Raw genomic sequence first — 23,571 nt, 5'->3', positions numbered from 1 at the left:
TTTTTACCTTCTATCTTTCTGTGAGAGCAAGATGTTCAATATTTTATGTCGATTTAGGTGTCCTAAAAATTGCATTTGTCTTTTTCTTATTGTACGAATTAAAAGCCTTTTATTTTCAGCTTGCTCTAATACCTCTTCATTAGTTTTCTTCTCTGTCCATGAGATTCTTAACATCCTTCTAAGAAACCACATTTCTGCTGCCTCCAGTTTCTTTCTAATGTCTTCTGTAATTGTCCAGCTTTCGCAGCCATATAATAATACTGACCATACGTAGGCCTTCAAAACCCTATGTTTTGTTGTCATTGAGATATTGTGGTTTTTAAAAATTAGACTCATTTTATTAAAACTATCATTAGCTATTGCAATTCTTCGTTTTATTTCTGTGTTGCATCTGCCATCTGAAGTTATTATGTATCCAAGATATTTAAATGCCTGAACTTGTTTTTATAGTTTTTCCATTGCTTACTAAGTTGCATATTGGATTTCTTTCTCTCCTTGATACAACCATGCATTCTGTCTTTTTTACATTTAAGTATAACCCCATACGTTCACTCTCTGTGACTATTTTATTGAGGAGTAGTTGTAAATTTTCTTTTGAGTCTGAAATTAGTGCTGTGTCATCTGCATATCTTATATTATTGATATTCTCACCATTGATTTTAATGCCTGGGCTATCTTCTAAAGTTCTAATAATTGTTTCGCTGTAGATATTGAAAAGGTCTGGTGACAAAACACATCCTTGTCTAACACCTCGTTTAATTTGTATATATTTACTTAATTCTCCTTCAATCCTGACGGCTGCACTTTGTTTCCAATATAAGTTTCTAATAATTCTAAGATCTTTTCCGTCTATGTCTAGTCTTCAAGGATATTAAATAGCTCACAATGTCTAACTTTATCAAATGCCTTTGAGTAATCAATAAAGCAAATAAATAAGTCTTTCTGGACTTCAATACATCTTTCCATCAACATTGATAAGGTGAAAATAGCATTTCTTGTACCTTTGTCGGGGACAAATCCAAATTGAGTTCTTGATATCTCTGGTTTTATACTTTTCCTCATTCTGTTCATTAGTACTCTTAACAGAATTTTCGTGAAGTGACTCATAAGACTAATCGTTCGGTGTAACTCGCATTCCATGGCCCCTGGTGACTTTGGAAGTGTTATAAACACTGACTTTAATAAATCATCTGGAATTTTACCACTGTCATATATAATAATAATAATAAAATAATAATAATAATAATAATAATAATAATAATAATAATAATAATAATAATAATAATAATAATAATAATAATAATAAATAATAATAATAATAATAGTAATAAAATAATAATAATAATAATAATAATAATAATAATATAATAATAATAATAATAATAATAATAATCATAATAATAGAATAATAAATAATAATAATAATAATAATAATAAATAATAATAATAATAATAATAATAATAATAATAATAATAATAATAATAATAATAATAATAAATAAAATATATAATAATAAAATAATAATAATAATAATAATAATAATAAAATAATAATAATAATTAATAATAAATAATAATAATAATAATTGGAACAAGCTATGACTCTGACATTTAAATCAACAATTTTCTGAAATTCTACCGAAGTCATTTTCAAAGAAGCATTTATATCTCTGACAGCAATTGTTGATCATTGATTCGTATTTCTTTGTAACCAGAAAGTTAGCTTTTTAATCATTAAAATCGAAAATATTTGTTCGAACATTAAATCATATATTTATTTAAACTCATTTTGCTACGTTTAACAACTTTGACGACTATATAATTTGTAGATAAAGAATGACTATTATTTTTTCCTTATTTCTGACCAAAAAAAATATCAACATCATCAATGAACTCATTGGAGAAAACAAGTAAATTATTTGTTGTTTTTGGCTCCACTGAGGATGTGATTACCATTTCAACCACCATTCTTACTACGTCAATATACAAAAAAATAAATAAATAAATAACAGGTCACTTTTCTCTGCAAATATTAAGTACAGAAAGGAAAAACCACTCACCACGTATTTCATTGATATCGTTTGTAACTTTCTCATTGTCTCTTTTTACGTTTTCTTCTATTTTCCCAATCTTTTCTTCCATATCCCTTGAATTTACTCTCAACAATTCTGTCTGTAAAGACATGAATTAAAAATTAATATAAAAATTGATGTTGTATAGGAAAAATATCTGTATGTTGATATTTTAACAGTTTTAGACTATTCTTGACATCAGTTATAATAAATCTCAATATTGGAAAGGCGTTATAGTGAACCTGTATATTCTTTTTCTTAATTTTTTTCCTAATTTCGATGTGTTTTCCTCTTTCCTAAGAACAAATAAAAAACATCCATTTTCTTCTCAAATAGCTTATGAATTGGATTGTTTTATTGGATGAATCGTACAAAACGATCTTATAGCACAAATCTTTTTCACTTTGAATTTATGTAAATATTCAATTTCCCTGAAATATTAATTTATCGGATTATCTCAGAATAGCAGCTCGTAAGATCAACACAGTCAATATAGAAAATTAATAGAAGCTGTTTTAGTCTTATAAGAACAAGTAAGCAAGCATGGATTACCTTAACTATAGAATAACGAATGGTTAAAACCCCAATAATGGTTATAGTTTACAACTGAAAATGCTTATAGTAATCCAACTGAAAGAACAATATCACACTTCCTTATAGAATTGAACCACATATAGTTTGAGTTCTAATAACCCAATACGTTAAGTGTAACCAAAGCGACTTTATTTATATGGAGTACAACATTTACATACATACATACATAAATCATCATCATCATCATCTCATCATCATCATCATCATCATCATCATCATCATCATCATCATCATCATCATCATCATCATTATTATTATTATTATATATTATTATATTATTATTATTATTATTATTATTATTATTATTATTATTATTATTATTATTATTATTATTATTATATCATCATCAATATTATTATTTATTATTATTATTATTATTATTATTATTATTATTATTATTATTATTATTATTATTATTATTTATTATTATTATTATTATTATTATTATTATCATCATTATCATTGTTATCACTATTATTATCAAATTCCTCATTGTCATCACTATCTTAATTCTGATATCTATTTTGTTTCTCAAATTTTCTCGACACGAATATTTACACAGCGACCTCATTCTGATTCAGCAATCCTTACATCATTACATTCCAGCAGACAGTTTTATTCATCTCTCGTCACAGTTCCGTTTATTCACCTAATCCCCCCCCCTCCCCCGAGTGTTACATAAATATGAATTGTTCCATTGAATATGGATATTGAATTCAAGGGATTCCTGTTTTGCTCAAGTAAGAAAATATGTTAGCGATAAATGTGCTTCACGTCTTGTCCTATGTATTTACTTGTCGGTGTTCCTCTACAACTAGACTTTTAATCAAATATGCTAGCGCATAGCGAATGATGTTTACTTCAGATTAGCACGATATAAGTGCAGTCGGATAGTAAAAGTGACTTCTTTCTGGGAATAGGTTTGTGTACAGCATTCTGCCATGATTGACTATCCTCACCTTCTTTAGACTTGGAAGTTGGCCTAGAACATTAATTTACGCATTAGAAAAATTGAATATAGTCCGTTGTATATGTACATTCTGCTTTATTTATATAAACCCATAGATTTTAACGAGTCGAAATGCGTGGACAAAGTTGTTAACAGAGTATTAAAACTATTAACCTTTCAGAGACGATTTCGCCTTTTCTATTGAGGCTAGGTTTTTGAGCGTATTTTGACTTTTTCAACTGGTAGAAACTGATAATATCGAATGTTTTCGTTAGTTTTTCTAAATGAATAATAATTGAATTATTCTTTTGTGGCGAACATCACAAAAATGGCTATTTGGCAAACTTCATATACAATTTAGATTGAACAATGATACTACAAAAGGTAGTCCTTTTGCAGGCAAACGTTGAACGACATTACATTTTGCTGTCTCCACAAGAAACTGATTTACAAAAAAACATTACTCTGCCATAGAATCTTGGGAATACGTCCATATATTTCTCACAATACTTTGTTGAGCAGCTATCTTGATTATCCTTGACTGTAGAAAGCTACCGGGTTGAACAAAATTTAAAGTTACCTCCGATTTATTTTATCTTTTGAATAACTTCGTTTTGATCTCATTCCGCAAATAATTCCAACCATAGCCATTTTAAGTTGTTTTAAGATAAATCTCATAACTGGCATTACTTATATTACTTGTGCTGAGATATAAGTAGTGAAATATTCCATACATACACTTAAATAGTACACATTTGATCATAGACATACATGCACACAGGCACGAGAATGTTTGTGTGTGGGTGTGTGTGTGTGTGTGTGTTTTCTGTGTGTATGTGTGGAGAGAAAGAATCAAACCCATTTCCACAAACACATATACATACACAAACACACACAGACACACATACAAAATACAATCCCTTCACAACAATTACAAACACTAAAAATGACATTTACTTACCTGTTGTTGACATTGACTGAAAAGAAAATAAATTGCAGCATTCTAAATACTGAACTTTTCATAGAAAATGAGTGGAATGTGATGTATCTGATTTATAAGTTCTCAATTTTAAAATTGCATTTGTTGGCATGTCTAAAAGCAAAATTAGTTTCCACCACCATAATGATTAGGGAACTATGTGAGGTGGACAATTGAGGAGTGAACCCTTGATTATGAGAGGCGGGCACAATTAAAGTGTACCAAGGTCAATGGGGTGTTGATGTCGGTGGTGAATGAACCAGGGGCTATGAGCGGGTGACACAATTTAGGGGGAGGGGTTATCTCGCGAAATTGGAAGGTGGACACCAACGGAGAGTAAACCTGGGTTTAAGAAAGAGTGAACATGAGACTACCTGAGGTTGACACCAGTGGGTGTGGACCTGGAAATATAGAAAGTGGGCACCAGGAGGGAACAAACCAAGACATCGAGATGTGGATACCGTGAGTGGGTAATGAATATGGGATTATGGGAGTGGACACCTACCTGGAATGTATACAATACTGTAGGATGAGATACAAGTGTGGAGTGAACCAGGGCCTGTGAGATGTGAACAATTATGGGGAGTGATCTAAAGGTTGAGGAAAAGACACCCAGTGGAAAGTCACCCAGTAATACCTTGGGTTGACAAGAGGACGGACTGAACCTGTGACTGTAGACGACCGACACCTAGGCGATTGAACCTGGGACTAGTGGGGGTAGAACAAGTGGAGAATAAACCTGGGATCAAACATGGAAGATAGACGGCCGTGAGGAGCGAATCCGGGACTCAGAGATATGGATACAAGTGAATAGTAAGTGACCCTTGGGGAGGTAGGCAACAATTGGGAGTGAATTCAGAACTGTGAGAGGTGGACACCATTAGGGAGTGAACCCGAAAAAATGGGAATGGACACCGATGGGCAATGATCAATTGAGTGTAGAGTGAGATTCAAGTGGCTTGGGAATGTGAAATATGGACGCTATTAAGAACTGGACCCAAGGCTCCACCTAGTGGGGTGGCCACAAGTGGGAAGTGCGCATGGAACTGTGGCAAGTGGACACCAGTGGTGTTTTCAAACCGGAACTGGGAAGGTTGAGATAAGTGGGAGGCAAACATTGGAATATGGGAGATGCACACCGAGTGGGTAATGAACCCGAGACTCAGAAAGGGGAAACCAGTGGAGAGTGAGTGAATTCAGGGCTATGAGAGGTGGATACCAGTGGTAGAGACCCCGGTACCAAGATAGGTGGACACAAGTGGGGGTAAACCTGGGACTGTGAGATGTGGACACTAGTGGTGACTGAACCCAGGGAGACGAAAGAGCACATCCTGTTTAGAGTGACTCCTAGACTATCTTTAGGGAAAATCCGTGAATAGAGAACCTGGAACAATATGTCTACATCCGGTAATCTTGGCGATCCAACTTCCGTTGTCCAAGAATTACTTTTCACTGGTGTCCAATCTAATTGGTCTCGGGTTCCCTCCCGACTGGTTTCCACCTATAACATGTACGGGTTCACATCCCACTGGTGCCCACCTCCCATAGTCTCTGGTTTGTTCACCACTGATGCCCACCTTCCTACAGTCTCTGGTTCAGTCTCTGTTGGTGCTCTCATCCCATATTTCTGGTTTACTCCCTACATGTTTGCCAATTGACGTCAATGAAATAGGAAACCAAAAGAAATGATCATATTTGTGAAACTTATCTTTTAAGCATAGTTAACCAAAATAGAAATAAAACAAGATGTCAACTGTGTGCACTTGCTTCACAAGCAAAGGATCGAGATCGATCCCGGGTGCAGTGAGTGGGTAGCGGGTCTGCTAGATCTGGCGGGAAGTACTTTGTGATAGACTAGCGTTCTATCCGAAGGGTAGCAAGTAATTGCTATTTACGTTTCACGCTTTAGAGAGTATGCGGTAAATGAATAAGGGAGTTATTTTTTTGACATTTTACACATATTTACACGGTTTCAATCTCTTGATTAAAGTACATTTCTTCCATGTGGCGACCTTCGACGTTCGTATAATATCAGATATAAGACTCGCCAAAGGCAACTAACAAACTGTGCATTTGTCTTTTTCTTATTGTACGAATTAATAGCCTTTTAGTTTCAGCTTGCTCTAATACTTCTTCATTAGTTTTCTTCTTTGTCCATGAGATTCTTAACATCCTTCTAAGAAACCACATTTCTGCTGCCTCCAGTTTCTTTCTAATGTCTTCTGTAATTGTCCAGCTTTCGCCAGCCATATAATAATACTGACCATACGTAGGCCTTCAAACCCTATGTTTTGTTGTCATTGAGATATTGTGGTTTTTAAAAATTAGACTCATTTTTTTAAAACTATCTTTAGCTATTGCAATTCTTCGTTTTATTTCTGTGTTGCATCTGCCATCTGAAGTTATTATGTATCCAAGATATTTAAATGCCTGAACTTGTTTTATAGTTTTTCCATTGCTTATTAAGTTGCATATTGGATTTCTTACTCTCCTTGATACAACCATGCATTCTGTCTTTTTTACATTTAAGTATAACCCCATACGTTCACTCTCTGTGACTATTTTATTGAGGAGTAGTTGTAAATTTTCTTTTGAGTCTGAAATTAGTGCTGTGTCATCTGCATATCTTATATTATTGATATTCTCACCATTGATTTTAATGCCTGGGCTATCTCCTAAAGTTCTAATAATTGTTTCGCTGTAGATATTGAAAAGGTCTGGTGACAAACACATCCTTGTCTAACACCTCGTTTAATTTGTATATATTTACTTAATTCTCCTTCAATCCCGACGGCTGCATTTTGCTTCCAATATAAGTTTCTAATAATTCTAAGATCTTTTCCGTCTATGTCTAGTCCTTCAAGGATATTAAATAGCTCACAATGTCTAACTTTATCAAATGCCTTTGAGTAATCAATAAAGCAAATAAATAAGTCTTTCTGGACTTCAATACATCTTTCCATCAACATTGATAAGGTGAAAATAGCATTTCTTGTACCTTTGTCGGGGACAAATCCAAATTGAGTTCTTGATATCTCTGGTTTTATACTTTTCCTCATTCTGTTCATTAGTACTCTTAACAGAATTTTCGTGAAGTGACTCATAAGACTAATCGTTCGGTGTAACTCGCATTCCATGGCCCCTGGTGACTTTGGAAGTGTTATAAACACTGACTTTAATAAATCATCTGGAATTTTACCACTGTCATATATAATAATAATAATTAATATAATAATAATAATAATAATAATAAATAATAATAATAATAATAATAATAATAATAATAATAATAATAATAATAATAATAATAATAATAATAATAATAATATAATAATAATAGGAATAATATAATAATAATAATAATAATAATATAATAATAATAATAATAATAATAATAATAATAAATAATAATAATAATAATATAGTAATAATAATAATAATATAATAATAAATAATAATAATAATAATAATAATAATAATAATAATAATAATAATAATAATAATAATAATAATAATAATAATAATAATAATAATAATTAATAATAACAAGCTATGACTCTGACATTTAAATCAACAATTTTCTGAAATTCTACCGAAGTCATTTTCAAAGAAGCATTTTATATCTCTGACAGCAATTGTTGATCGTTGATTCGTAGTTCTTTGTAACCAGAAAGTTAGCTTTTTACTCATTAAAATCGAAAATATTTGTTCGAACATTAAATCATATATTTATTTAAACTCATTTTGCTACGTTTAACAACTTTGACGACTATATAATTTGTCGATAAAAAATAACTATTATTTTTTCCTTATTTCTGACAAAAGAAAATATCAACATCATCAATGAACTCATTGAAGAAAACAAGTAAATTATTTGTTGTTTTTTGGCTACACTGAGGATGTGATCCATTTCAACCGCCAATTCTTACTACGTCAATATACAAAAAAAATAAATAAATAAATAAAAGGTCACTTTTCTCTGCAAATATTAAGTACAGAAAGGAAAAACCACTCACCACGTATTTTATTGATATCATTTGTAACTTCTCATTGTCTCTTTTTACGTTTTCTTCTATTTTCCCAATCTTTTCTTCCATATCCCTTGAATTTACTCTCAACAATTCTGTCTGTAAAGACATGAATTAAAAATTAATATAAAAATGATGTTGTATAGGAAAATATCTGTATGTTGATATTTTAACAGTTTTAGACTATTCTTGACATCAGTTATAATAAATCTCAATATTGGAAAGGCGTTATAGTGAACCTGTATATTCTTTTCTTAATTTTTTTCCTAATTTCGATGTGTTTTCCTCTTTCCTAAGAACAAATAGAAAAACATCCATTTTCTTCTCAATTAGCTTATGAATTGGATTGTTTTATTGGATGAATCGTACAAAACGATATTATAGCACAAATCTTTTTCACTTTGAATTTATGTAATATTCAATTTCCCTGAAATATTAATTTATCGGATTATCTCAGAATAGCAGCTCGTAAGATCAACACAGTCAATATAGAACATTAATAGAAGCTGTTTTAGTCTTATAAGAACAAGTAAGCAAGCATGGATTACCTTAACTATAGAATAACGAATGGTTAAAACCCCAATAATGGTTATAGTTTACAACTGAAAATGCTTATAGTAATCCAACTGAAAGAACAATATCATACTTCCTTATAGAATTGAACCACATATAGTTTGAGTTCTAATAACCCAATACGTTTAAGTGTAACCAAAGCGACTTTATTTATATGGAGTACAACATTTACATAAATACATACATACATAAATCATCATCATCATCATCATCATCATCTCATCATCATCATCATCATCATCATCATCATCACATCATCATACATCATCATCATTATTATTATTATTATTATTATTATTATTATTATATTTTATTATTATTATTATATTATTATCATCATCATCATCAATATTTATTGTTATATTTATTATTATTATTATTATTATTATTATTATTATATTATTATTATTTTATTATTATTATTATTATTATTATTATTATTATTATCATTATTATTATTATTATTATTATTATTATTATTTATTATTATTATTATTATTATTATTATTATTATTATTATTATTATTATTATCATTATCATTGTTATCACTATTATTATCAAATTCCTCATTGTCATCACTATCTTAATTCTGATATCTATTATGTTTCTCAAATTTTCTCGACACGAATATTTACACAGCGACCTCATTCTGATTCAGCAATCCTTACATCATTACATTCCAGCAGACAGTTTTATTCATCTCTCGTCACAGTTCCGTTTATTCACCTAATTCCCCCCCCCCCCCGAGTGTTACATAAATATGAATTGTCCCATTGAATATGGATATTGAATTCAAGGGATTCCTGTTTTGCTCAAGTAAGAAAATATGTTAGCGATAAATGTGCTTCACGTCTTGTCCTATGTATTTACTTGTCGGTGTTCCTCTACAACTAGACTTTTAATCAAATATGCTAGCGCAGAGCGAATGATGTTTACTTCAGATTAGCACGATATAAGTGCAGTCGGATAGTAAAAGTGACTTCTTTCTGGGAATAGGTTTGTGTACAGCATCTGCCATGATTGACTATCCTCACCTTCTTTAGACTTGGAAGTTGGCCTAGAACATTAATTTACGCATTAGAAAAATTGAATATAGTCCGTTGTATATGTACATTCTGCTTTATTTATATAAACCCATAGATTTTAACGAGTCGAAATGCGTGGACAAAGTTGTTAACAGAGTATTAAAACTATTAACCTTTCAGAAACGATTTCGCCTTTTCTATTGAGGCTAGGTTTTTGAGCGTATTTTGACTTTTTCAACTGGTAGAAACTGATAATATCGAATGTTTTCGTTAGTTTTTCTAAATGAATAATAATTGAATTATTCTTTTGTGGCGAACATCACAAAAATGGCTATTTGGCAAACTTCATATACAATTTAGATTGAACAATGATACTACAAAAGGTAGTCCTTTTGCAGGCAAACGTTGAACGACATTACATTTTGCTGTCTCCACAAGAAACTGATTTACAAAAAACATTACTCTGCCATAGAATCTTGGAATACGTCCATATATTTCTCACAATACTTTGTTGAGCAGCTATCTTGATTATCCTTGACTGTAGAAAGCTACCGGGTTGAACAAAATTTAAAGTTACCTCCGATTTATTTTATCTTTTGAATAACTTCGTTTTGATCTCATTCCGCAAATAATTCCAACCATAGCCATTTTAAGTTGTTTTAAGATAAACCTCATAACTGGCATTACTTATATTACTTGTGCTGAGACATAAGTAGTGAAATATTCCATACATACACTTAAATAGTACACATTTGATCATAGACATACATGCACACAGGCACGAGATGTTTGTGTGTGTGTGTGTGTGTGTGTGTGTGTGTGTGTTTTCTGTGTGTATGTGTGAGAGAGAAAGAATCAAACCCATTTCCACAAACACATATACATACACAAACACACACAGACACACATACAAAATACAATCCCTTCACAACAATTACAAACACTAAAAATGACATTTACTTACCTGTTGTTGACATTTGACTGAAAAGAAAACATAAATTGCAGCATTCTAAATACTGAACTTTTCATAGAAAATGAGTGGAATGTGATGTATCTGATTTATAAGTTCTCAATTTTAAAATTGCATTTGTTGGCATGTCTAAAAGCAAAATTAGTTTCCACCACCATAATGATTAGGGAACTATGTGAGGTGGACAATTGAGGAGTGAACCCTTGATTATGAGAGGCGGGCACAATTAGAAGTGTACCAAGGTCAATGGGGTGTTGATGTCGGTGGTGAATGAACCAGGGGCTATGAGCGGGTGACACAATTTAGGGGGAGGGGTTATCTCGCGAAAATGGAAGGTGGACACCAACGGAGAGTAAACCTGGGTTTAAAGAAGAGTGAACATGAGACTACCTGAGGTTGACACCAGTGGGGTGTGGACCTGGAAATATAGAAAGTGGGCACCAGGAGGGAACAAACCAAGACATCGAGATGTGGATACCGTGAGTGGGTAATGAATATGGGATTATGGGAGGTGGACACCTACCTGGAATGTATACAATACTGTAGGATGAGATACAAGTGTGGAGTGAACCAGGGCCTGTGAGATGTGAACAATTATGGGGAGTGATCTAAAGGTTGAGGAAAAAGACACCCAGTGGAAAGTCACCCAGTAATACCTTGGGTTGACAAGAGGACGGACTGAACCTGTGACTGTAGACGACCGACACCTAGGCGATTGAACCTGGGACTAGTGGGGGTAGAACAAGTGGAGAATAAACCTGGGATCAAACATGGAAGATAGACGGCCGTGAGGAGCGAATCCGGGACTCAGAGATATGGATACAAGTGAATAGTAAGTGACCCTTGGGGAGGTAGGCAACAATTGGGAGTGAATTCAGAACTGTGAGAGGTGGACACCATTAGGGAGTGAACCCGAAAAAATGGGAATGGACACCGATGGGCAATGATCAATTGAGTGTAGAGTGAGATTCAAGTGGCTTGGGAATGTGAAATATGGACGCTATTAAGAACTGGACCCAAGGCTCCACCTAGTGGGGTGGCCACAAGTGGGAAGTGCGCATGGAACTGTGGCAAGTGGACACCAGTGGTGTTTTCAAACCGGAACTGGGAAGGTTGAGATAAGTGGGAGGCAAACATTGGAATATGGGAGATGCACACCGAGTGGGTAATGAACCCGAGACTCAGAAAGGTGGAAACCAGTGGAGAGTGAGTGAATTCAGGGCTATGAGAGGTGGATACCAGTGGGTAGAGACCCCGGTACCAAGATAGGTGGACACAAGTGGGGGTAAACCTGGGACTGTGAGATGTGGACACTAGTGGTGACTGAACCCAGGGAGACGAAAGAGCACATCCTGTTTAGAGTGACTCCTAGACTATCTTTAGGGAAAATCCGTGAATAGAGAACCTGGAACAATATGTCTACATCCGGTAATCTTGGCGATCCAACTTCCGTTGTCCAAGAATTACTTTTCACTGGTGTCCAATCTAATTGGTCTCGGGTTCCTCCCGACTGGTTTCCACCTATAACATGTACGGGTTCACATCCCACTGGTGCCCACCTCCCATAGTCTCTGGTTTGTTCACCACTGATGCCCACCTCCTACAGTCTCTGGTTCAGTCTCTGTTGGTGCTCTCATCCCATATTTCTGGTTTACTCCCTACATGTTTGCCAATTGACGTCAATGAAATAGGAAACCAAAAGAAATGATCATATTTGTGAAACTTATCTTTTAAGCATAGTTAACCAAAATAGAAATAAAACAAGATGTCAACTGTGTGCACTTGCTTCACAAGCAAAGGGATCGAGATCGATCCCGGGTGCAGTGAGTGGGTAGCGGGTCTGCTAGATCTGGCGGGAAGTACTTTGTGATAGACTAGCGTTCTATCCGAAGGGTAGCAAGTAATTGCTATTTACGTTTCACGCTTTAGAGAGTATGCGGTAAATGAATAAGGGAGTTATTTTTTTGACATTTTACACCTATTTACACGGTTCAATCTCTTGATTAAAGTACATTTCTTCCATGTGGCGACCTTCGACGTTCGTATAATATCAGATATAAGACTCGCCAAAGGCAACTAACAAACTGTGCATTTGTCTTTTTCTTATTGTACGAATTAATAGCCTTTTAGTTTCAGCTTGCTCTAATACTTCTTCATTAGTTTTCTTCTTTGTCCATGAGATTCTTAACATCCTTCTAAGAAACCACATTTCTGCTGCCTCCAGTTTCTTTCTAATGTCTTCTGTAATTGTCCAGCTTTCGCAGCCATATAATAATACTGACCATACGTAGGCCTTCAAAACCCTATGTTTTGTTGTCATTGAGATATTGTGGTTTTTAAAAATTAGACTCATTTTATTAAAACTATCTTTAGCTATTGCAATTCTTCGTTTTATTTCTGTGTTGCATCTGCCATCTGAAGTTATTATGTATCCAAGATATTTAAATGCCTGAACTTGTTTTATAGTTTTTCCATTGCTTATTAAGTTGCATATTGGATTTCTTTCTCTCCTTGATACAACCATGCATTCTGTCTTTTTTACATTTAAGTATAACCCCATACGTTCACTCTCTGTGACTATTTATTGAGGAGTAGTTGTAAATTTTCTTTTGAGTCTGAAATTAGTGCTGTGTCATCTGCATATCTTATATTATTGATATTCTCACCATTGATTTTAATGCCTGGGCTATCTCCTAAAGTTCTAATAATTGTTTCGCTGTAGATATTGAAAAGGTCTGGTGACAAAACACATCCTTGTCTAACACCTCGTTTAATTTGTATATATTTACTTAATTCTCCTTCAATCCGACGGCTGCATTTTGCTTCCAATATAAGTTTCTAATAATTCTAAGATCTTTTCCGTCTATGTCTAGTCCTTCAAGGATATTAAATAGCTCACAATGTCTAACTTTATCAAATGCCTTTGAGTAATCAATAAAGCAAATAAATAAGTCTTTCTGGACTTCAATACATCTTTCCATCAACATTGATAAGGTGAAAATAGCATTTCTTGTACCTTTGTCGGGGACAAATCCAAATTGAGTTCTTGATATCTCTGGTTTTATACTTTTCCTCATTCTGTTCATTAGTACTCTTAACAGAATTTTCGTGAAGTGACTCATAAGACTAATCGTTCGGTGTAACTCGCATTCCATGGCCCTGGTGACTTTGGAAGTGTTATAAACACTGACTTTAATAAATCATCTGGAATTTTACCACTGTCATATATAATAATAATAATAAATAATAATAATAATAATAATAATAATAATAATAATAATAATAATAATAATAATAATAATAATAATAATAATAATAATAATAATAATAATAATAATAATAATAATAATAATAGGAATAATAATAATAATAATAATAATAATAATAATAATAATAATAATAATAATAATAATAATAATAATAGTAATAATAATAATAATAATAATAATAATAATAATAATAATAATAATAATAATAATAATAATAATAATAATAATAATAATAACAAGCTATGACTCTGACATTTAAATCAACAATTTTCTGAAATTCTACCGAAGTCATTTTCAAAGAAGCATTTATATCTCTGACAGCAATTGTTGATCGTTGATTCGTAGTTCTTTGTAACCAGAAAGTTAGCTTTTTACTCATTAAAATCGAAAATATTTGTTCGAACATTAAATCATATATTTATTTAAACTCATTTTGCTACGTTTAACAACTTTGACGACTAGATAATTTGTCGATAAAAAATGACTATTATTTTTTCCTTATTTCTGACAAAAGAAAATATCAACATCATCAATGAACTCATTGAAGAAAACAAGTAAATTATTTGTGTTGTTTTTGGCTACACTGAGGATGTGATTACCATTTCAACCGCCAATTCTTACTACGTCAATATACAAAAAAATAAATAAATAAATAAAAGGTCACTTTTCTCTGCAAATATTAAGTACAGAAAGGAAAAACCACTCACCACGTATTTCATTGATATCGTTTGTAACTTTCTCATTGTCTCTTTTTACGTTTTCTTCTATTTTCCCAATCTTTTCTTCCATATCCCTTGAATTTACTCTCAACAATTCTGTCTGTAAAGACATGAATTAAAAATTAATATAAAAATTGATGTTGTATAGGAAAATATCTGTATGTTGATATTTTAACAGTTTTAGACTATTCTTGACATCAGTTATAATAAATCTCAATATTGGAAAGGCGTTATAGTGAACCTGTATATTCTTTTTCTTAATTTTTTTCCTAATTTCGATGTGTTTTCCTCTTTCCTAAGAACAAATAGAAAAACATCCATTTTCTTCTCAATTAGCTTATGAATTGGATTGTTTTATTGGATGAATCGTACAAAACGATATTATAGCACAAATCTTTTTCACTTTGAATTTATGTAAATATTCAATTTCCCTGAAATATTAATTTATCGGATTATCTCAGAATAGCAGCTCGTAAGATCAACACAGTCAATATAGAACATTAATAGAAGCTGTTTTAGTCTTATAAGAACAAGTAAGCAAGCATGGATTACCTTAACTATAGAATAACGAATGGTTAAAACCCCAATAATGGTTATAGTTTACAACTGAAAATGCTTATAGTAATCCAACTGAAAGAACAATATCATACTTCCTTATAGAATTGAACCACATATAGTTTGAGTTCTAATAACCCAATACGTTAAGTGTAACCAAAGCGACTTTATTTATATGGAGTACAACATTTACATACATACACACATACATACATAAATCATCATCATCATATCATCATCATCATCATCATCATCATCATCATCATCATCATCATCATCATCATCATCATCATCATCATCTATTTATTATTATTATATTATTATTATTATTATTATTATTATTATTATTATCATCATCATCATCAATATTATTATTTATTGTTATTATTATTATTATTATTATTATTATTATTATTATTATTATTATTATTATTATTATTATTATTATTATTATTATTATTATTATTATTATTATTATTATATTATTATTATTATTATTATTATTATTATTATTATTATATTATTATTATTATTATTATTATTATTATTATTATTATTATTATATTATTATCATTATCATTGTTATCACTATTATTATCAAATTCCTCATTGTCATCACTATCTTAATTCTGATATCTATTATGTTTCTCAAATTTTCTCGACACGAATATTTACACAGCGACCTCATTCTGATTCAGCAATCCTTACATCATTACATTCCAGCAGACAGTTTTATTCATCTCTCGTCACAGTTCCGTTTATTCACCTAATTCCCCCCCCCCCCCCCCCCGAGTGTTACATAAATATGAATTGTCCCATTGAATATGGATATTGAATTCAAGGGATTCCTGTTTTGCTCAAGTAAGAAAATATGTTAGCGATAAATGTGCTTCACGTCTTGTCCTATGTATTTACTTGTCGGTGTTCCTCTACAACTAGACTTTTAATCAAATATGCTAGCGCAGAGCGAATGATGTTTACTTCAGATTAGCACGATATAAGTGCAGTCGGATAGTAAAAGTGACTTCTTTCTGGGAATAGGTTTGTGTACAGCATCTGCCATGATTGACTATCCTCACCTTCTTTAGACTTGGAAGTTGGCCTAGAACATTAATTTACGCATTAGAAAAATTGAATATAGTCCGTTGTATATGTACATTCTGCTTTATTTATATAAACCCATAGATTTTAACGAGTCGAAATGCGTGGACAAAGTTGTTAACAGAGTATTAAAACTATTAACCTTTCAGAAACGATTTCGCCTTTTCTATTGAGGCTAGGTTTTTGAGCGTATTTTGACTTTTTCAACTGGTAGAAACTGATAATATCGAATGTTTTCGTTAGTTTTTCTAAATGAATAATAATTGAATTATTCTTTTGTGGCGAACATCACAAAAATGGCTATTTGGCAAACTTCATATACAATTTAGATTGAAATGATACTACAAAAGGTAGTTCTTTTGCAGGCAAACGTTGAACGACATTACATTTTACTGTCTCCACAAGAAACTGATTTACAAAAAACATTACTCTGCCATAGAATCTTGGGAATACGTCCATATATTTCTCACAATACTTTGTTGAGCAGCTATTTTGATTATCCTAGACTGTAGAAAGCTACCGGTTGAACAAAATTTAAAGTTACCTCCGATTTATTTTATCTTTTTAATTTGTTTTAAGATAAATCTCATAACTGGCATTACTTATATTACTTGTGCTGAGACATAAGTAGTGAAATATTCCAAACATACACTTAAATAGTACACATTTGATCATAGACATACATGCACACAGGCACGAGATGTTTGTGTGTGTGTGTGTGTGTGTGTGTGTGTGTTTTTCTGTGTGTATGTGTGAGAGAGAAAGAATCAAACCCATTTCCACAAACACATATACATACACAAACACACACAGACACACATACAAAATACAATCCTTTCACAACAATTACAAACACTAAAAATGACATTTTCTTACCTGTTGTTGACATTTGACTGAAAAAAAAACATAAATTGTAGCATTCTAAATACTAAACTTTTCATAGAAAATGAGTGGAATGTGATGTATCTGATTTATAAGTTCTCAATATTAAAATTGCATTTGTTGCCATGTCTAAAAGCAAAATTAGTTTCCACCACCATAATGATTAGGGAACTATGTGAGGTGGACAATTGAGGAGTGAACCCTTGATTATGAGAGGCGGGCACAATTAGAAGTGTACCAAGGTCAATGGGGTGTTGATGTCGGTGGGGAATGAACCAGGGGCTATGAGCGGGTGAGACAATTTAGGGGGAGGGGTTATCTCGCGAAAATGGAAGGTGGACACCAACGGAGAGTAAACCCAGGGTTAAAGAAGAGTGAACATGAGACTACCTGAGGTTGACACCAGTGGAGTGTGAACCTGGAAATATAGAAAGCGGGCACCAGGAGGGAACAAACCAAGACATCGAGATGTGGATACCGTGAGTGGGTAATGAATATGGGATTATGGGAGGTGGACACCTACCTGGAATGTATACAATACTGTAGGATGAGATACAAGTGTGGAGTGAACCAGGGCCTGTGAGATGTGAACAATTATGGGGAGTGATCTAAACGTTGAGGAAAAAGACACCCAGTGGAAAGTCACCCAGTAATACCTTGGGTTGACAAGAGGACGGACTGAACCTGTGACTGTAGACGACCGACACCTAGGCGATTGAACCTGGGACTAGTGGGGGTAGAACAAGTGGAGAATAAACCTGGGATCAAACATGGAAGATAGACGGCCGTGAGGAGCGAATCCGGGACTCAGAGATATGGATACAAGTGAATAGTAAGTGACCCTTGGGGAGGTAGGCAACAATTGGGAGTGAATTCAGAACTGTGAGAGGTGGACACCATTAGGGAGTGAACCCGAAAAAATGGGAATGGACACCGATGGGCAATGATCAATTGAGTGTAGAGTGAGATTCAAGTGGCTTGGGAATGTGAAATATGGACGCTATTAAGAACTGGACCCAAGGCTCCACCTAGTGGGGTGGCCACAAGTGGGAAGTGCGCATGGAACTGTGGCAAGTGGACACCAGTGGTGTTTTCAAACCGGAACTGGGAAGGTTGAGATAAGTGGGAGGCAAACATTGGAATATGGGAGATGCACACCGAGTGGGTAATGAACCCGAGACTCAGAAAGGTGGAAACCAGTGGAGAGTGAGTGAATTCAGGGCTATGAGAGGTGGATACCAGTGGGTAGAGACCCCGGTACCAAGATAGGTGGACACAAGTGGGGGTAAACCTGGGACTGTGAGATGTGGACACTAGTGGTGACTGAACCCAGGGAGACGAAAGAGCACATCCTGTTTAGAGTGACTCCTAGACTATCTTTAGGGAAAATCCGTGAATAGAGAACCTGGAACAATATGTCTACATCCGGTAATCTTGGCGATCCAACTTCCGTTGTCCAAGAATTACTTTTCACTGGTGTCCAATCTAATTGGTCTCGGGTTCCCTCCCGACTGGTTTCCACCTATAACATGTACGGGTTCACATCCCACTGGTGCCCACCTCCCATAGTCTCTGGTTTGTTCACCACTGATGCCCACCTCCTACAGTCTCTGGTTCAGTCTCTGTTGGTGCTCTCATCCCATATTTCTGGTTTACTCCCTACATGTTTGCCAATTGACGTCAATGAAATAGGAAACCAAAAGAAATGATCATATTTGTGAAACTTATCTTTTAAGCATAGTTAACCAAAATAGAAATAAAACAAGATGTCAACTGTGTGCACTTGCTTCACAAGCAAAGGGATCGAGATCGATCCCGGGTGCAGTGAGTGGGTAGCGGGTCTGCTAGATCTGGCGGGAAGTACTTTGTGATAGACTAGCGTTCTATCCGAAGGGTAGCAAGTAATTGCTATTTACGTTTCACGCTTTAGAGAGTATGCGGTAAATGAATAAGGGAGTTATTTTTTGACATTTTACACCTATTTACACGGTTCAATCTCTTGATTAAAGTACATTTCTTCCATGTGGCGACCTTCGACGTTCGTATAATATCAGATATAAGACTCGCCAAAGGCAACTAACAAACTGTGGATTTTCATGCAAAAATCCAAATTTGATAAATATCATCTGTATCAATACGAAATGCATCAAAATGCATAATTGTTACCCTCATTTATACGATTTGCCTTGTAAGACAATGAATAAGAATATGATACTACCGTTCTAGACAATTTCCTACATGTCACAGTCAGGCACTTTTGGAATGATATGGTCCCTCTAAGAGGAGTATTTTTACCAATGTTTTGTTGGCCAGGCATTTTATGAAGCTAAAGAAAAATGACAGACACGATTTTAAAATGTTACTCGTCAATTGAAATTATGTGACAATAAATTAGCATGGAGTGTAAAGTGAACGCATGGAATTTAAGCTTTGAAAAAAGTACCTTATCACACATGTACTTTATATTCTACAAACGGTTTTAATAGATGGATCAACGTTTTAGAAAGTTGTAAGTGTCATAGTTTTAACTACTGGCATGATAATAAAACTTTGACTAGGAATTGGCACAGACCAGAAACCTCGATCTTTAAAGAAATAAAATAAAAGGCCATTCTTTTTCTATTCTCCTGTCCGGATTAAAAATAAATATTTACTTAGTACCCCCCCCCCCCCCCCCCCCCCCCCACCCCCTCCCAAAAAAAACCCCCAACAAATAACACCGAAAGGAAACGACAAGAAATCAAAATTTCTCCGACCGGCAGAGTCCACAATTTTTTTCCCCACAATCACATGAGAACATATCAGAAATCTCAAATTGTTGAATGGAATTAGAAGGAGATAGATAGATAGATAGATAGATAGAGAGAGAGAGAGAGAGAGAGAGAGAGAGAGAGAGAGAGAGAGAACAAAGAAGCGTCGAGTCGTGACAAGATAAGTATTTTTTCTTAAACAACCTAAAATCCACACAGAAAAAAAACAGCAAAGAAAGAAAACAAACAAACAAAGTATTTGCATCAAACTCACTTAATACAAGTAGAAAAACGAAATAACTTCTTACGTTGAGGAAACGATCTTAGCCGAGACAAAGTGATCACAACACACTTGATGGTGGTATTAGCTATTTCCAATTGTGATATCTGATCTGTTGACGGCTTTCAGCTATTGCCGTTTCTTTTTGTATGTTTAGCTCCAAAAATTGAGCTTCCTTCATTATATATTAAGAACGGAATGCCAAAAAAAGATAGCACTTTCATTCTAGACTATAACATTTTATATCCATAGACACCACAAATCTTCGGCATCTTGAAAGATTTTCTATATTTCTCCTTGTTGTGGGGCCCTTTTTTTACGGGACATTATACTCGCCCCGCAATATTTTCACTTCCACTGCACTGACAATGGCGTCTGGTATCAATACAAAAAGTTTCGCACAACTTGATCACAGAACGAGATATATACATTTGATTTCACGGATGATCTCCCTTTTGCTCTTAGACATTTTCGGGTCTCATGCCATTTGGCAATAATTTACGAAAAGCAGAAGAGTTCTAATTCTTTCTCCTGCCTAGATTCTTTCCGGTCACGATTCTACTTTCTCTTCTTAACTCGGATTTACAAAATGTCGCATCCTAGCCGTTGGCAAAGGATGGTGGCTTTAACCCTTAAAAATCTAAATGTAAGTTTATCGAATATGTAGTTTCAACTTGATTTAACTGATTGATCTTGAAAAAAACTTATTTTGGCTTTGAAATCTTCTGGGGATATATATAGGATCGATCATACAGAGGTAGGGAGGTTTGATTAAGTAAATGTGTCTGATTCACACAAAAGTTTTCAGGGCAAAATTAGTTTGAGGAAAAAATGGACAGAAAACAAAGGAAAATAAAATTCGGGACATTTGAATGAGGTCGAGAAAACTGTGTTCGAGTGTAGTGATTGCTTTTTTGTTTGTTATTGCTTTATGTCTCTATCTAGCAACACAATGTAGGTTACATCAGAGACTGCTGAAACAAAATCATACAATTCAAAAACCAATAAACGATAATATATAATAAAAATAAGCTCATAACGTAAATAATCCTAAATATAATTAAAGTAAGAGTAAAAACAAACGTAAAGATGATTTACAATGAAAACAATATCATCTGCCATACAAGATAACGAACATAGAAGGAAAAGAGAGAGAGAGAGAGAGAGAGAGAGAGAGAGAGAGAGAGAGAGAGATTGAAATTTGACTAATAGTATAAAGTCAAAATTTACTTTTAAACGCAATTGAAGTATATTACATATCTGATTAAGTTTCATATAGATTTCTTAAAAAGTTGGTGTTGCTTGTGACCTTTGGTGTCATCAAACACAGCACAATACTAAGACTCGACACGAAACTTTAAAGCTCATGTTTAATGTTTATAAAATGTTTTATTATGAGAAAAAAACATAGATTTACTATCTGAATTCAAATCTTGGAGTAAATGTATACCGTTTTGCCGATATTGAGGCTTATTGGTCTTGGTGTCATTTGTCACAAGCAACACGGCATGCGTGAACAAGTAGAAGTTTGTTTCTTTAAATGGCGATTCGCAATTTTTATCCACCCTTCTTACCAGTCTTTGAAGTGCAGCACTTTCATTTGCCTTTCCAGCGTGGCTCCAGGCAGAAAAGGTAAGTTGAACTTTGGTGTCATCGCTATTTTACATTGTCACAAGCAACACTTGCTATTGGATATTACAAAGTGCCACCAAAAAATTATGTTTTCAGCTGTTATTCTATTTACAAATATGATATTATGACATCTCACATAAGACTGTGATTTTGACACAATTAATTTTTTCCTTGTAATGCTAATTTTTTTATGTTTCAGGGTTGTATCAATCAAGAAAAAGACAAAACTCAAGCTTTTGACGAATCCAGATAAAAGAAGGGTTGTAAAGAAATTTGATTTGTTTTACTATTAACACACTAAATTACTACAAACTAGCAGATTTGAGCAGTAAGGTGATGGTTACCGTATGGTTACATGAATTCATTACAATGGCTGATATTTATCTAGTGTTTGTGTGACCTCTGGTACTTTTTGTGACAATTGGTGTCATTGGTTACAATGTCACAGGTGTCACTTAAGTTAGAAGTTTCTAATGTATTTCTGTTTTCATGTTCTTCAAAGCTTGAAATGTCATTGAATTACAATTTAACAGGCTATATTACATGTGTTCAGTTGCTATTCTTGATTTATTGAGACAAAATTGCGCTCTAGTGCCGATTTTGACCAAAGTAATAGCAACAATTGTATTACTAATTTCTAAGTATATTTCCAATTTGAAAGTATTTAGTTTCTTAAAATATTATTGAATTTCATTTTAGAGTAGGTTTTTTGACTGAAAATAATGATATATTATGGACGAAAGTGTGATTTGGTGTTGCTTGTGACATAAGTAATGGTGTCACCGGTCTAATGTCACAAGTCACATTCAGATGCTCTAATTTCCATGTATATTTCTATTTTTGAAGTCTTTGATTTCTGAAATATTATTAAATTTCATATTTAACTGTGGTAATACACTGGTTTGACTGAAATTAATATATATATATATTAGTGTGTAAGTGTGTGTCAGTGTGTGTGTGTTGTGTGTGTGTGTGGGGTGGGGGTGGGTGTGTGGGTTTGTGTGCGCTAGTGGGTGATGGGGTTATATGAATGGAGGTTTGCAGATGTAGAATCGCATGTTTTTAACATTAACTGAGATTACCTACCATTTTCCCCTACATGAACGTCCATTTTCTTCTCAATTCTTTCCATTTCTTGAATGAACTTCTCTCTTAAAAGGTCTTTGAGTTCTTTGCTGCTCTCCTAATCTAT

General features: G+C 33.5%; 1 protein-coding gene across 2 annotated transcripts in view; it reads right to left on the bottom strand.

The window, feature by feature from the left end:
* LOC144978866 (uncharacterized) overlaps nucleotides 1-23,557 on the bottom strand; it is a 25,315-nt gene extending 1,758 nt beyond the window's left edge. Inside the window, exons 1-5 of one of the 2 annotated variants that reach the window (XM_078925449.1) lie at nucleotides 23,466-23,557; nucleotides 17,712-17,728; nucleotides 15,168-15,279; nucleotides 11,186-11,202; nucleotides 2,061-2,172 (exon numbers count right to left, since the gene is read on the bottom strand). In XM_078925449.1, coding sequence (XP_078781575.1) covers nucleotides 2,061-2,172; nucleotides 11,186-11,202; nucleotides 15,168-15,279; nucleotides 17,712-17,728; nucleotides 23,466-23,511 — 304 coding nt within the window. In that variant the 5' untranslated portion in view covers nucleotides 23,512-23,557. Of the gene's footprint in view, nucleotides 1-2,060; nucleotides 2,173-11,185; nucleotides 11,203-15,167; nucleotides 15,280-17,711; nucleotides 17,729-22,321; nucleotides 22,421-23,465 lie in introns of those variants that run through there. The other variant, XM_078925450.1, reaches the window with a different exon arrangement.
* Nucleotides 23,558-23,571: the final 14 nt, after the last annotated feature.

This window comes from Berghia stephanieae, chromosome 8 (genome assembly GCF_034508935.2).
Source record: "Berghia stephanieae isolate SIO BIC M18660-M18661 chromosome 8, UCSD_Bste_1.3, whole genome shotgun sequence".
In the NCBI taxonomy this organism is placed as follows: Eukaryota; Metazoa; Mollusca; class Gastropoda; order Nudibranchia; family Aeolidiidae; genus Berghia; species Berghia stephanieae.
The sequence above is the reverse complement of the archived record's forward strand: the minus strand, read 5'-3'. Positions and strand labels throughout refer to the sequence as shown.